Consider the following 15,262-nt stretch of genomic DNA (forward strand, 5'->3'; position numbering starts at 1 on the left):
CTAGAAGAAAAAAAAGACGACTGGGCTGCATATCCCTAATACCGCAAGTGTTTACGCACATTCTTAAGCACGTGCACAGGGTGCATCCCCACTGGATCCAACGGGACTTGTTGCGATGCTTCGTTCAGCATCAGGGTGAACTTCCCGCATCCCGCTGGCTCTTGCCAGCTGACCAATGCATACCCACAGCTCCGGAATGTCCACTTTGGTGCACAGCGGAGAGCCACCCTGGGTGGTGTGAGGGACTGTTTACAAAGGGGAGAGACTGTTTACAAAAGCTTGTAGTGATAGTACATGGAGCAATGGGTATGAACGGGAGAGGGGCAGATTTAGACTAGACAAAAGGAAGACATTCTTCACGGTGAGAGTGGTGAGGACCTGGCACAGGTTGCCCAGGGAAGATGCCCCGTCCCTGGAGGTGCCCAAGGCCAGGTTGGGTGGGGCTTTGGGCAGCCCGGTCTGCAGGGAGGTGTCCCTGCCCGTGGCAGGGGGGTCGGAACCGGCTGGTCTTTAAGGTCCCTTCCATCCCAACCCATTCTGTGATTCCACGGCAGCCAGGAGGCCTGCGTCGGCCAAGCCCCGGGTCCCCTGCCCCGCGCCTGGGGAGGGCAGGGGGAGGCCGCTCGGCCCCCTCGAGCCCCGTCCCAGGCTGCTCCCCCCGAGCCCGCCCCGCAGCCGGGGGCGGAGCGAGGAGCGGGGGCGAGCGGCGGCGGCAGCGGCCGGGGCTGCGCGGCAGGGGCAGCGGCGGGGGCGCGCCCGGCCCCCCGGCAGGGCCCGGCTCCAGGCAGGGAGCGCCCCCACCGTCCCGCGCGACCCGCCCCGGCGACAAGATGAAAGGTACGGCGGGAGCCAGGGGAGCGGGCAGCGGGCAGGCAGGGGCTGTGGGGCGCGGGGAGGGAGCGGGCAGCGCGCAGGTGAGGACAGGTTGCGGCGAGGGGAGGCGGCAGGCAGGGCGCGGGGAGGGCAGCGTGCAGACGGGCTGCGTCAGGGGGAGATCGCGGGCGGGACGCTGTGTGAACGGGGCGCAGCGAGGGGACACGGGCAGGGTGCCGGCAGGACACGGACACGGTGCAGGCAGGCGGGGTGCAGGCAGGGCAGGCTCCGGGCGCTGCCGGCGGTGCCGGGCGGAGCGGAGCCTGGTTCTGCCCGCAGCCCCGCGCTCGGGTCTCGGTTCGGTTCGTGCGGGGCTGTCGCGGAGCGTGGTGGCCGTGTCCCGCCGCCTCCTGTCCCGTCCTCGCCGCCTCCTGTCCCGTCCCCGCCGCCTCCTGTCCTGTCCCCGTCGTGTGAGCTCTCCCCGGCACGTTTTCTCTCGGCACCCGGCTTCTCTCCCCTTTTCCCCGGCGTCCCGAGAAGACCGACTTCTGTTTCTCCCCGATTTATTTGTTTATTTTTTCCTGCCAGCGTTTCGCGACGTTCTTGGTGTTGCTTCTAAACATCTGGCAGCGATTAGGTGCCAGTAGAGGCTTAACTGGCTTGTGAAATGTATTTGGCATATTTCTCCTCAACATCCACCGACTGGAAAATATTTGGTCTTTGCTTTGCATCTGTTAAAACTGAAACTTTGTTTCTTTTCCCTTTCCCTTCTTTTTCTCCCCCCCCCCCCCTTTTTTTTTGTTTTAAATGGGTAAAACACGCCACTTCTACCGGCTGACCCCATCCTACAAAGTTGTGACTGAGAGATATTAGATAATACGCTTTTAAATCAAACAGAGAACCAGATTGCCACATTGCCACACCGTAACCTAGTAAAGATGTAGGGGAGGTGTGCAAGGAAGCCTGCTGTTTATGGAAATTGATAGCCTTGCAGCGAAACACAGAGACTTTACACGCTGGGGAACGCTTAAAATGAAGACATCAAAGGACATTATGGAAAGTTTTGGAAGTTGTTGGGTGTTTGTGAGAGTTGGATCTAGTTCTTTTTCTTCAGTGGCAAAAATAAACTTGAAGGGTGGAAGGAAAAAAAACATACGTATAAGAAAATTGCTTTTGGGCACCAGTGCCTGTGCTTGGATTGCAGAGTTTGATTCCAGATGCCAGGAGGCCAGTAAACATGATTGGTAGTTACACTTAGTTTCCAGAGTCTGGGGCACCAAATGATGTGATGATTTACTCACTTGCCGGAGTAGCTGCCTGAAGGGAGAAGAAGCTTTTGGGGGATTTTGTTTTTGCAAGCCCACACACTCTGTTTAAGTCACTTGCGGCACTGTGACATGATGTCTCTATAGGGCTGTGCAATGTATTAAAAATAATGTATTTGCATTGTGTTTTTCATTTATAGGGTGCTTGTGCCAAAAGTTTTGTCATCAGTTTGTCATTATCAGCGTAAGTGTAATGGCAGGAACAAGCCTAAACAATGGGAATGCGGTAATATAAACCCATGCCTGTTATCACTGAAAGCCTTATGCCCAATTTTTGGGGGCCTGAGGCTGCACTGCTTTTGGGAGGAGGCTGGACGCAAAGGAATGAGAATGGCAATACATATAATTCAGCTTCTCTCTCCTTCTGTTGCTGCTCTTTGCAAAGCAGAGAAGTGGCATTTGGAGGGAAGATGTTATTCCTGCTGGGAGCACCTGCTGTTGCCCTATGCTCCACTGATTGGGAGATGCTTCACTCTGGTTGCTAGTCCTAACCATTCAGTTTCCCTAAGAGCAATCACAGCCCTCTTATTTTGGAAATCAGTAATAAAACACAGAAAGAACACTTAAATGGCTGTGCTAATAGCAGGGGAAAAGAGAAACTTCAAAGAAATCATCACATCGAGTGCCGTTGCCAGTGTTGTGGAAGTCAGAAAGCCAAACCAAATTTTGACTCTGTGATCTCCTTTTTTGGGTGCAGACTTGCTTTTTCATATTTTATCTTTAAATTTGATGATGGTGATGATTGTAGGACTTTAGAACTCAGCGTATTTAAGCATTTTTCTCAATAGCAACAAAACGATCTGTTGATTGCAGCTGTCTCTTGTATCTACCCTCTCTGGAGAATGGAGAAATATCTAAATAATTACATCACTAAATCTGTAAGGAATAAATTATATTTTCCATTGCTGGTATTTGTAATGTGTTATGTTTTAAATCAGTAAAACAAATTGAAGTTTATATTTAAGATGCGGGCAGTTTTATTTCCAGTAAACTACAGTGAGTTCACAAACTTTGGTGGTACTTTTTAGTAATAATTCATGTGATTTATAAAAGGACTTGGCTGTTTTAGGGTCAGATGTATCTTTATCAAATGATATGTCTAAGTTGTAGTTATTTATTGGGGTATGAAGGAGTGTTTGTTGCCTAGGAAACAAATGAAAATAGCTTCCTCATAGTCAAACACCACCACATGTTCAAAAACATTGGCCCTAACTTAAGACAGGGACAAGTGTTGTTGAAACTAAGAACTTCTTTCAATGTATCTGTGTTATATTTTGTAGTTATTACCTTAAACTCTGTCTGTAATCACTACCGTCATGTCAGTTTTGGTGCAAAGGTTTTTTTTGCCAGAAATGTGGGTGTTGTTTTGATAACAACTAATAATAATGCACTAAATCAGGCTATGAGAAAGCCAAGATGGTCACTTTGGGACTTTTGCTCCAGGGTGAATGAGGAGCTCTGCATCATGATACCCAAGGTAGTTCAGCTGCTTCTTTCTACTGATCCCCCTCCTTCTCCTTTCTTTCTGCTGTCAGAGGCACCTTGCGATCTACCACTTGTAAAGTGATGGTGATGGAGAACGAAATGTCTGTTGTCTTGTACTTGGGAACTCCAGTGAGACCAAATGCCATGTCCCATGCAGCTCCTCTCATTTGAAAAAAAAAAAAAAAAAAAAAAGGTACATGGAGTGAAATGGCAGGACAGGTTCATCCTTGATGTGCTCTACTGAAATCAGTGAAGCCGGCACTGCCTCAGAATTGGTCTAGTCTGAATGTCCAGCTTTCTTGACATTGACCAGTTTGCCTCAAAGGAAGCTCTATGTGCTTCATGAACAGAATTTTCTGTATATAGAGTACATTGAGCTTTCATGGGATATGCTAGTTCCATTTATAGTTTCCCTTATACAGTGCGCACTGTAACAGACAACAACTTTCCAGCCCATATTGATGAAGTCATCCCTTCTGTGTTTTAACTTGGAGCCTGGATGTAGTGTGCAGGTAAAGTCTTCATATGCAACAGCTGAGCCTGCGTGCATATTCAGTTGCCCTTTCTTGGCTGCATTGACAAGTCTTAACATAAATACTGTATTTATATGATTTATGCCTTCTTGACAGATTTTGTCTTTCTCTTTAACTGTTTTGATGCCACCACTGTTTTTAAAGAATAAAGGTATGTGTTTTAATTTTCTAATATTGGATAAGTATGTAGTGCTCTCTTTAATCTTCATGTGCACAAAATCAAATTAATAGTCATCTGCAAATAGGTCTTTCTTGGATAGAGACTTCAAACTGCAAATTTAAAAAAAATCCACTCCAGAGCATTCTGCAGAAACCAGAAGGTATCTGAAAACCAAGGATTAGAAATGGAGTGATGTAGTAGGCTTTACTTAGTCCACTTATAACAGAGCTTATGTGAATATAGTGACGTAAACATGAAACATACAGGAGCTCTGGGTGGTGTGTGTTGGACATGTCACAGGACGCTACCGCAGAAGTTCAAAGGCATGGGCAGTGATACAATGCAGAACAAATCCTGAGCAACGCTACTATACAATGAGTGTGTATAGTACTGTATAATCAGTGTGTATGGGTTGGTAGCACTGAGGATTTTAAACCTATAGATGAGAAAGATGGTCATGTATGCATGTGTCAGAGAATATTCTTATTAATGTTATAGAAGAAGGCAGAGTGTTAGAAGCTATAAATGGTAGGAGTATTTTCAGTAAATGGTTGTAGTTGTTCATCTTCGCTTTCCATATTGCACTTTTCCCAACCACATAGGACTACAAGTAGTTCCAGTGAGCCTATCTCTGTGAAGAAAGAAGTTGTTTAAAATCTCTTGTGTCTTCTTCTACTTTGGATAACATAAATGTATTCTAGGCTGATTTTGCTACAGCTGAGAGCTGAACAGAGCCCTTTTTTGTCACGACCATTGAACAGTTTGCTTAGATCCACACTCAAAGACCGTTGAGCCCAGAGGTTCAAAGACCTTTGCCTGCTAGGATAAGGAGGGAAAGATAATCTTGCAGAAAGATAGAGCTGATCAGGCCTTGCAGAGTAGAACCACAGTAAAATAAAGAGATCCAGAAGAAACGTCAAGGCTGAAGGCAATTCAGTGTTGCGAAGGATGTGTGCCCAGTTATCTTCAGCTTCACAAAACGTTCCTTATCCTGAGGTCCTGTGTGTCAGAACAGAGATTCCCCTCTTTCAGCCCTCCCTTTTGGAAAGCAAAATAAAGATGCCTTTTACCAGACACAGAAAGTGAACCTGATCCTCCTAATAATGTGAACGTGGTCTGTACAAGGGAAGGATCAACCTAAGATGAATTGTCTTGGGAGTTTGACTGCTTCCACCTAAAACTGCAATCCCTTTTGGTGCATAAATTTGAGGTGAAGACTGGGACATTGCTTGGAAACAAAGTGGATGAATTATGGGAGGTAATGGAAATGTGTGTTGTTAGGAATGTGTATGCCATTTTAATGCTGTTGTTAATTGCCTCCTTTAACATATAGACAGGAAGGCACAATATTTCAGTGTACTAATGAGAACAGGTCTGTTTGCTCTTAAATCATTATGCTGAAATACGATATAATTTAAACTTTTAACTTCTAAGGTCAACCCTCCGCACCGTGCAGCTGGTCCTGACCCCGGTACTGTAGCAGCACTCTGTGGCATTTGCAGGCTAATGAGTTTTGTTCAAGAAACATTCCTATTTACTGTCTTCATTTTGTGTCTGAAAACTAGAGCCATCATTCTTACACCTCTGGATTTCTTAATCTCTTGTCCTTTTCTGCATTCTTAATGTGAGCTCACATTTTTGGGGCATAGCAGTGCAAGAGTTGATTGAGACCGGAACATTAAAATGCACCCATTTGTCATGTTTCTTTCTTTTGTTCTGTTTTTGATGCAATCCTAGTCTTAGATTATAAGTGTCAAGAGAGAATCTGTGGTCTGGGACCTTGCCTCTTGGTTTCTTGCAATACTGAAAGTAGATGAATTTGCCAATTGGCAGCCTGAAGGTGGGGAAAAGCCTCAATCTCATTGCCAGAATCCAGGCTCAAACAACATGCCAAAGGATGTTTTGGGATGCAGGAAGGTGGGCTCACTTCCAGGACTGCCTCAGCTGAACCTCTGCCAGGTAGAGACCAGGTACTCTACAAATGCAGAATCTGTGTAATCCCTGTCTGAAGGAGCTCACTGCATGACAAGTTGAACAAAGGACCAGGTCAAAAAGATGGGCATGATACATGCGGAAATGATAACAGTGACATCGTGAACGTGCCAGGTCAGTTTGGGACCTTGTCAGTAGGGGAGGGGTTTAAGTGTGGGATAGGTTTTTATGAGGGAGGTCTTACCAAAGTAGAAGCAAAGAGAGAAAGACTTGAATATGAAAAGGGGCTAGAAACTAGTGGAGAAAGGCAGAAGAGGCAAAGTGAAACGAAGCATCTGTGAAGAGAGAGGAGAATGAGAAGCCCGTTAGCACAAGCAGGAGACTGTCCAGAATGAAAGCTATGAAATCCAGTGGAAACCAATTAGAGACTGATGAAGTCATCGACATCTGAAGACTGCAGCTGCTGGCTGTGCTTCTGCTGGCTCAGTTTCACCTCTAGGTCAGCACTTTGAATGTAGATCTGGTTAACAGTGACCAGAAATGCATATAAATCTGATGGCTGCTCAAAAAGCTTTTGAAATGCGATATAAGAAATATATTGGTGTTCACTGTTCTCATCTGTCTGAACAGTTGTTAATATTACAGAAACCTCACAAGTGGACAAGTATTGCCTTACCCTGAGAAGGCTGGGATGGAGAGAGCGGGCAGAAGGAGCTTTTTGACACTGCAGGTGATCCCTCTGGCCTGATCCTGAGTACACTTGTTACATGGCTCTGAGCAGAGTTCTGCTTCCATGCTGGTTTATGGGTTAAGGAGAGGAATATAATAGAGGAGTATAATCATTTTCAACTAACGGACACAGCATCCTTCCAAATGGTACCAAAAAAAAAGTCGTCTTGATAATATGAAAATGAACTTTACAATGTTGCTCTGGGATGTAACTATACAGTTCCCATAAAGTCAGTGGGAAAGGCAGAGCCCTAACCTTTAAAGTTCTTTGAGAGATTTATTTTAAAGGAAACTCTTACCCTGGATGTCACGGTTACTACAATTAGTCTTATAGTCCTTAGTTGCTGGTGTGGTGCTTTAGGGGTAAATTCTCAAGTGCCATAAATTCAGTTTTCATGGGATTATAAAGTAGCTTCTAAAATCAGAGTTCAAAGTCAGCATGACAATTTTCAGCCCAGATACCTCATTCTCTCCTGAAATAGATTTCCCTGGATTTTGAAGCGCAGCATAGGATATTGATATGTTTGCTTACTTCAAGACTTTGTTTAAACCCATGTTTATTGCACCTTAAAGTTCTAGAAACGATTGGATACCACATGTCTGCAGCCACCATACAACCCAGCGTCTGAGGTCTAGTTTGCATCATTAGTTAATTACATTTAAATGCCTGAATAGATCATACTGTTAAAAGTTGAAAGCTAGACCTGTACATTAGCAGCTTTCTGTGACACTTTCCATATGCCAACAATGGCACCTACAAAAGGAAGGGGAGAAAATGGAAACAATTTTCTTAAAATCACCTTGCACCAAAGGCTTCTCAGACCTGGTCCTGTTCCAGCAAAGGGACTGAGCAGTGCAGTGGTTACAGGCCCTGTATAGTCCCAGGGCAGATTTGGCATCCTTTTTGGCTCCAGGCCAGCTCTTTCTTTCTTGACCTCAAAGTGACTTGTAAGTGGTCCATAATTAATTTATTTAAGATTTAAGAACAAGAACTAGAAATTACACAGTTCTACTCCACAGATTTTTGCTTTGCCTCTAGCAAATTAATCAAATGAGAGTCTAATTTGTTTTAGATTAAATGAATTCCCTCTGTTTGCTGTGTTAATCCCCAGCTGAACTCCCTTTTTATAGTTTCCACTCCCTTGAAGCATTATACTGTAACTTATTTAACTCTACAACTGTATTTATTAGAGGTGTTGTAGTAATAATTTGTAGCTGGAAGGCAAGCAGAATTTGGCATCGGTACACAGTGAGGTGTGGATATTGCCAAAATATCTCAAAGCCTCTTTTTAATTTAGGCCAGAGCTCTCGTTTTGTACTGTCTCCCTAAAATATTTGATGTAATGCTGCTCAGCTACAGTGAGCCACTTATACTGAGCGGTTTGTTGCAAGCTCCAAGGGACAGTCTGTTGTAGGGTCCAAGGAGACACTTGTAACCCTGATGAAACAGGAGCTCTGCGGTGGTCCTTCCCCTACATGGTTAAATATAATTAGTTGCTCACGTGTGTTTCTGTTCTGCCCAAAGTTCACCTTTTTTTTTATTGACTTTCCCTCTGCCAGAGCTCAGTAGAAATCAGTGGAATAAGAAATCACCTTTCCCCAGCTTTTTGTGTTTCTTTACCTTTCTTATTCTAGACTAGATTCCCTCTCCTTCAGCTCACAGCTGAGAGCTCATAACTAAATTATGGCCGGTCTTTCTGGCACTAAAGAGTTAATTCTTCTGGCTGGGACATAACAATGGAATCTGCTTTATCGTCAGCTTCAAGGAGAAGTATGTCATTCATATTTTTCACCCAGGAAAATAAGCTTTGCCTATATAAGAATGTATATGTATGTAGCAGAAATGTTGCGTTCATTCTAGTCCTCTATGTAACTGAGAAGGGTTGGATTTAAACTGAAGTAAAATATTTTAAACTTATGTCTTTCACGATGTCAAATAAAACCTTTTTACACCAGGTGTAGCCCCAGTTAAGTACATTGGCACCAGTGATGTAAAAACACAAAATTTCCTTTCATAGTATCAGCCATCAGTGCTCAAAACACATGAATTTCTTCTACTCCAGTTTCTGGTAACTGCCTTTAAAAGCTTAAGGCACAAAACCATGCTGGAAGTTTTCTTACTATTTGCTTTCCTACTTGGCGTGTGTTTTCTTAACCTCTGTAATTCATCACAGATCACATTTTCATAGCTTTCTCTAGAAAAGCTATTGCCTTTTCAGTGAAAACTTGAGTTCTCTTCTATTTCCCTGATTCAAAAAAACACCATGAAGCTTTAAGATTTTTGTAAAACTTGTGACAAAACTTTAACGTTTTCAGCAGTGGAACAAGGATGCGAGGGCTGAGTTTCTGCCACCTCCAGTGAGTGCAATACTGCCCCAAAGGCACGGGGGGAGCAAGCTGGGACACATGGCTTTGCCTCGGGACTTAAATTTATAGGCTTGTTTGTCAACTTCATGTTTAATATTACAAACTTAGATTTCTTTTGAAGTAGGTCGTTCAACCCATCCTAGTCTGTTTTTCCAAAGGATGCGGTGCTGTTCCTTTCTGAACATTTAGTCTAACTTTGTTTTATTCATTTATCCCTCCTATCTTTATTTTCTCTGACCTTGCTATAGTACACTTAATATTGTAAAATATTATATTTTCACATGATTTGGGCAAAGTGCCTAGTGGCAGTTGTGACTGAAAGACCACTGAGCTTAGTCCATTAAAGAATTTTAATAGACTTCACCTAAAATACATTGCTGCCTGTCTCTAGATCGGCTTACAGGAGTTTAAAGAAGTTTCATCTGATGTTTTAGATTTCAGTAAGCAGGGAACCAAGTCACCTGTTGACAAAACTGTCCTTGCCTGTGTCCACTTCTTTTTTTTTCAAATGCTCTTCAAAATGAGGAGATTAATGAATAATTACAAAGTATTCAAAGCTTGAAAAAAATAATCATTAGTGGCAAGCACAGCATGCAGTGTTGCAAATATTGAAAATAAATACATTTTAAATGTATATAGATGTGTATTATGTGTTTTATAGATCTCCAATATATGTATATAAAACACATATGTTGCAAATATAAAGAAGTCCAGAGAAACAAAAATATGATTATAAATGCATGGACAGAGGCAATGCCGTTGGGCTAAGCATGAAAAATGAAACAACTAGGGAAGAGGCTAGCAACCCAGGAGGAAGGACTTGGTTATGTGGTGTAGGATAAAGCCGCAGGATTCTAAAGACAGCCTGGCTGCATACATCAGATATGGATCGGGTAAGTCAGGTTACACTTCTGAAAAACAAAGGAGGTGATTGTGTTACAGCCCTGATAGCAGGAGAGGGCAGGAAGCTAGGGTCTCTGGAGCTGATAGTTTTTTTTTCATGTAGCATTTATCTGTTGTGCAAGAGGGGAAGATTTTTCCTGAGTAGTTCTCTGCTGAGATGAGAAGCCTGGTTGTCAACTGTTTGTGCTTTATTAGTATTTGTCATGTTTTGTCAGCTGACCTCGTTTTTAGATAACATTTGGTACAATTGTGAGGGTTTGCTGAGTTTGTTTTTTTAAAGGATTCTTTCTGCTTTCAAAACCAAGATGTGTTTGTTTTGCCTAAGGAGTGTCTACTGGTTCTTCCATTTCTTAAATGCTCCTCTGAATTGGGAGTCTAGCCTGAGATACAGACAGTAGCATCTCTGGCAGGGAACAAAATATGTGTCACCTCATGAGGAATATGAGTTTTGAGCTATTTTATCAAAGTGCTGTCTGAGTAAAGGGTGATGCTCTGCAAAGTAGTACATTTCACGGACTCTTTTGCTGCTGCAGGCAACATTGCCTTCAGACTTCAATGGCACCTTTCAGGTTGCAAGGAAAGGAAGGTCACATTTATTGCTGGATGTACACTCAAACGATTTACAGTTTATTGAGCCTGTATGTAGACCATGTCTTTACTTCAGCTTTGAATTCATCCTCTCAACGCTCTGTCGTGGCCCGAGTTAGTTGTGACACCAGTTAGCCCAGTCTCATGATGCAGAGCAGCCTGTTTGTGTGCAGCAAGTCTGTGGACAGCAACGGCCTAACCATGCACAGATCTCTTACTCCATCACATCTTTGAGCCTACTTTTCCACTGCCACTCATTAAATGTTCCCTTCTTGTGAATTCCTTGACTGGCCTTGGAGCTTCCATTTCCTTCTCACCTCATGTCAGAGAAGGGTCTGGATGGAGAGGTAGCAAGTGAGTAGGGTTCCTCAGGTTCCTGTGCTGGAGGGGTGGCACAAAGTGGTGTAAGCAGCTGCTGAAACTCACCAGGGTGCTCAGTCTGCCTCCCCAACCACTGTTTTGTTCGTGAAAGTCCTGGACTACCCAGGTTTTGGAGACTGGGGATTGCCATCAATCCTTGGCCATGTTTTTCACAGCACGGAAGAAGACTTGCCTCCACGATTCTGCTCGGAAATGTGGCAACAGCAGTGTTTCCCCAGCCCAGCGGTGGGCTGTGAACTGCTAGCCATCACTTGGAAAGCTGTGCCCTAGGTCCTCTTTAAAGAAAGCCCCATGCAGGCTTCCTCTCATGTTAAATGGTGCCTGTGTGAGGGGAAATGGATCTACTCTGCTCCCCACTAGAAACAGGGAAGTGGGAAATGAGAAGCCTGGGCTGTGCTGCCCTTCCTGGCAGTTGGTTGCCTGGTGCAGAGTCTGGTGCTGGTGGTGAGGCAGGGCTCTTGCCTTTCTAACTCAGCAGAAAGAGGTGTTGTGTTGGTAAAAGGAGGCTGAACACATGAACAAAAACATATGACTTTTTTTTTAAAGAAGTCGTGGGTGTATTTCTTCTGCTGATGCCTGACTTTTCCTTTGCTGCTGGAAGGAAGTGGAGAGAAATTAAGCTTCTGACAAAATAAAATTCTGATTATTAGCATTTTGCTGCTCACTAGCTGGTGAAGTTGAGAACAAAACGGCTTGAATGGGTTTTATTTTTCTGATCTGTTTGAATTTGTCAGTTCTGTTTCCCATTTTTTTCTTGAATCTTGCCCCTTCAGGGCTAGCTAGTGCCTGTGTGAGGTGGTGAGTGGACAAATGGACAGCCATCCCCTCTGACTCCTCTCTTATTACTTGGCACAGGTACATGTAGCACTTTGTGCAAATGGCCTAGCTGGTGCATGTATAATCTGAGACCAATTGCCTGGACGGCACAGGCAGAAGGCTGGACTGCGTGGTCTGGGTGAGCTGGCCTAGGTGGTTCGTTGGTGGCAATTGTGGCTGTCATCGTGATGAGGGACATGTCTGCTCTGGTCTACACTTAAGTGGCTGAACAGGTGTCAGGTTAGCTGCCAGCTGATAAAGCATTTGTAGTCTGGATTTCTGCTGATGGTACTGGTTTGGGGGAAAGGCTCTGAACTGCCTTTTCTACCTAGCAACAGAGGTGGGATATGAGCAATGGGGGGAAGATTGGTAACACACCTTACAAGTTGATCATACTTTCAAGTACATGGATTTACAAACATGCAGCTGTAAAAACTTCTTCCCATCTTTTTCCAGTGGTAGTAGAAATAATCTGTTGCTGTGTCTTTCTTTCTCTAGACGATTTTGCAGAGGAGGAGGAGGTGCAGTCCTTTGGCTACAAGAGGTTTGGTAAGTGGCAGGAGGCCTTTCAGCTCATTCTTGCATGGTGCTTAGGGTAAGTCAAACACTTGCTATGAAAACTTCCCTTGCTGGCGGCATCAAAACATTCAGGTACAGTCCCGTTATTCACTTCAGCCTAGTATTTGCCCAGAACAAGCCATGATTTTTAGACTTGTTTTATTTACTTGGTAAAATATGCCTGAGAAACAGCCTTGATCAGAAACAAGAAGAGGATGGTTTCATTATTTGATCATTAGCATTAGGTAACAAAAATGAATGTGCTCCAAAAAAAGGTCTGCCTCTTACATGTCCTCTGCCCAGCTTGGCTTTCCTTCAGCCCAAAGACCAAGGTGCAGCAGGAATTGTAGTTCCCAAGAGCAGCAGCGTGGGACCTCCTGTAGTCTCACAGAAGTGGTACTGCCAGCAGAGCTAGGACATGTGCTATGCACTGCTCTCAAAGAAGAAGTATGTGGTATGAATGCATTCAGATATCAAAAATTATTAAAATTACATTGATCACTTTCATTCTTTTTCCACTTTCTTTCCATTTTTTGGTGTTTATTCACTGAAAATGGTCTTCTCGTGTGAAGAAGGCAGTGCCATGCGTCTCTGTGCAAGGGTCAGCAGTCTCTGAGTCTTCTCTTTTCAATGCTCTTGTGCTCTCTTTTGCTTGTGGAAAAGTTTCAGTCTCTGCAGCCATCAGCTTCACCTGGAGCAGGCTGATTGCTGGGAGATGACATGGTGGACTCTGAGCTCCTAGAGCATCAATTCCAACTTAGAGCAGCTAGAGGGGCTCATCGTCCAAGTTGCTAGCCACCTTTTCAACTGTAAGCCATCAGGATAAAAGTTCACCTTACTTTTCCTCTTGTGGGAAAGTGGCTGCAAAGAGTTGTTTTCATTTACTCTACTTGGCAAATGGATAAGAAAAGCAGGCTGAAAATAAAAAATAAAAAATAAGTCAACAATACCCTCCATCCCAAAAGGAGCAGGAGGCAGCGTAGGGAGATGCAGCATTCAGGAGGTGGGGATCACATTCACATGACCTCTTCTACCCCCTGAACTACTCCACTGCTCCCTGCTGTTGTGCTTTATTTTGGATAGGTCAGCCAACCACAGAGCCGGCATCTGTGGCTTGGAAAGTCCTGCCACAAGGCTGCACACAGGGTTTTTTCCTACACCCCCCCCTTTTTTTTTTTTCTGGATTAGTTCCCTGGAATGGCAAAAAAAAGAAAAAATCTTGAGAAATGGGAAGAAATGTTAACTGTTCTTTTCTGTCAACTCCAGCAAGTAAAAAAAATACTAGGATTCATTAATACCTGTAAAAATAATTTCACTCCACATTGCCCACTACCTAGCTGTCCCTGGTCAGCATGCTTTTACAGTGAACTGCAAGGGTTTTAGCAAGGAGTGTGTACCCCACTATCCTTACTATCCCAATAGTAACTGCACTGTTGTGACATGGTGGGATTTTTGTATGTTAACTTGCTTTCATTTCTTTCTTTCTCCCAGTAGTGTGTTACTACCAGTGTGAGTTATTTCTCCCCTTAGAAATGCAAGTTTTATCTGAGCATTTCCAGAAATTCTTGTGTTGTTGTGCTTGGTGGGGCAGCAGGGAGGGAGGAGAGGACCAAGAGTCTAGTGCTAGCAGGAGGAGGGGATTTCGCCACTAAAGAAGGGTACAGGGTAGCTCCACTCTTGGGGAACGTCTGTAATCCCCTTCACGAAAACAAAATCACTGTGGTTAGAGAGGTGTCCCAAGGTGTCTGCAGCACAGAAGAGCTCTGACTAAAGGGAGGATAGGATTATGAGGCTATTGTAATGACACTGGTGAGAGGTGTGTAATTCAGCGATGTCCTGATCCAAGAAGCCTTCTTAGTGCATACTATTTTTGAGCCCAAACTTCCTCCCATACTCCCTTCATCATCTTTCCCAGCATCATGGGGCAGCACAGGGAGGAGCTAGGCTGACCTGGTGTCCATACGCCCCTGCACCAGCATGCGTGGGTTTTGCCTGCAAACTTTTATGCTTTTGTGGCCTCCAAAAGGGGTTATTTCTTCTCCTTCATAAAACTGGTGTGTTCCCAATTCTACAGTTCTTGCTGCATTTTCAAGCAGCCTCTGGGCAACATCTGGAGGGAGTGGGAGTCATGTCCCTTCAGCAGTGCTACCTGCTTCAGCTGACACCAGACTTCTCCAGAAAGTGACATACACATCTTTTTAAAACTTTGAATCCACTGGCCAGCTAGGTTAGCTGTGGAGCACCAGAGGTTGCTCTTGCAGTTGAAGTGCAGCTGAATAGTTCAAGCTCCTGCCTGACCAGTAGGAAATGTTATGCCTGCTGTCTCGACTGTGCCCTTGTTGGTAAGAGAAGGCAATATGCGGAAAGGCCACAGCAAGGACCAAGATTTGATATACAGATACTTGATAAAAGGTAATTTTGAAAGAAGTCCTGTCCTGTCTGCTGGCTGGAGCTGTAGAAATCCCAACACTGTTCACGTACAGCTTGCTGTAGTGGGCAGCAATAAAAGCAGCAGTGGATTTTTTTGTTTCAGGAGCCATGGTGTAAGAGCAGTTGTGCTAATAAAAGCTGCTCAGCAGAAAAGGACCTGGGCATGTTGGTCAATAGCTGGATGAATATAGGCCAGCAGTGTGCCCAGGTGGCCAAGAAAGCCAATAGTATCCCAGTTTGTA

The 15,262-nt window shown here is 44.3% G+C and overlaps 1 protein-coding gene across 1 annotated transcript in view; it reads left to right on the plus strand.

Moving 5' to 3' along the window:
• The first annotated feature begins 711 nt into the window (after positions 1-711).
• Positions 712-15,262, plus strand: part of COLEC12 (collectin subfamily member 12) — a 104,881-nt gene continuing 90,330 nt past the window's right edge. Inside the window, exons 1-2 of the mRNA XM_069853939.1 lie at positions 712-837; positions 12,531-12,581. Of these exons, the coding sequence (XP_069710040.1) occupies positions 831-837; positions 12,531-12,581 (58 nt within the window). The 5' untranslated portion in view covers positions 712-830. The remainder of the gene's footprint in view (positions 838-12,530; positions 12,582-15,262) is intronic.

Source organism: Phaenicophaeus curvirostris, chromosome 3 (assembly GCF_032191515.1).
Source record: "Phaenicophaeus curvirostris isolate KB17595 chromosome 3, BPBGC_Pcur_1.0, whole genome shotgun sequence".
Classification (NCBI taxonomy): domain Eukaryota; kingdom Metazoa; phylum Chordata; class Aves; order Cuculiformes; family Cuculidae; genus Phaenicophaeus; species Phaenicophaeus curvirostris.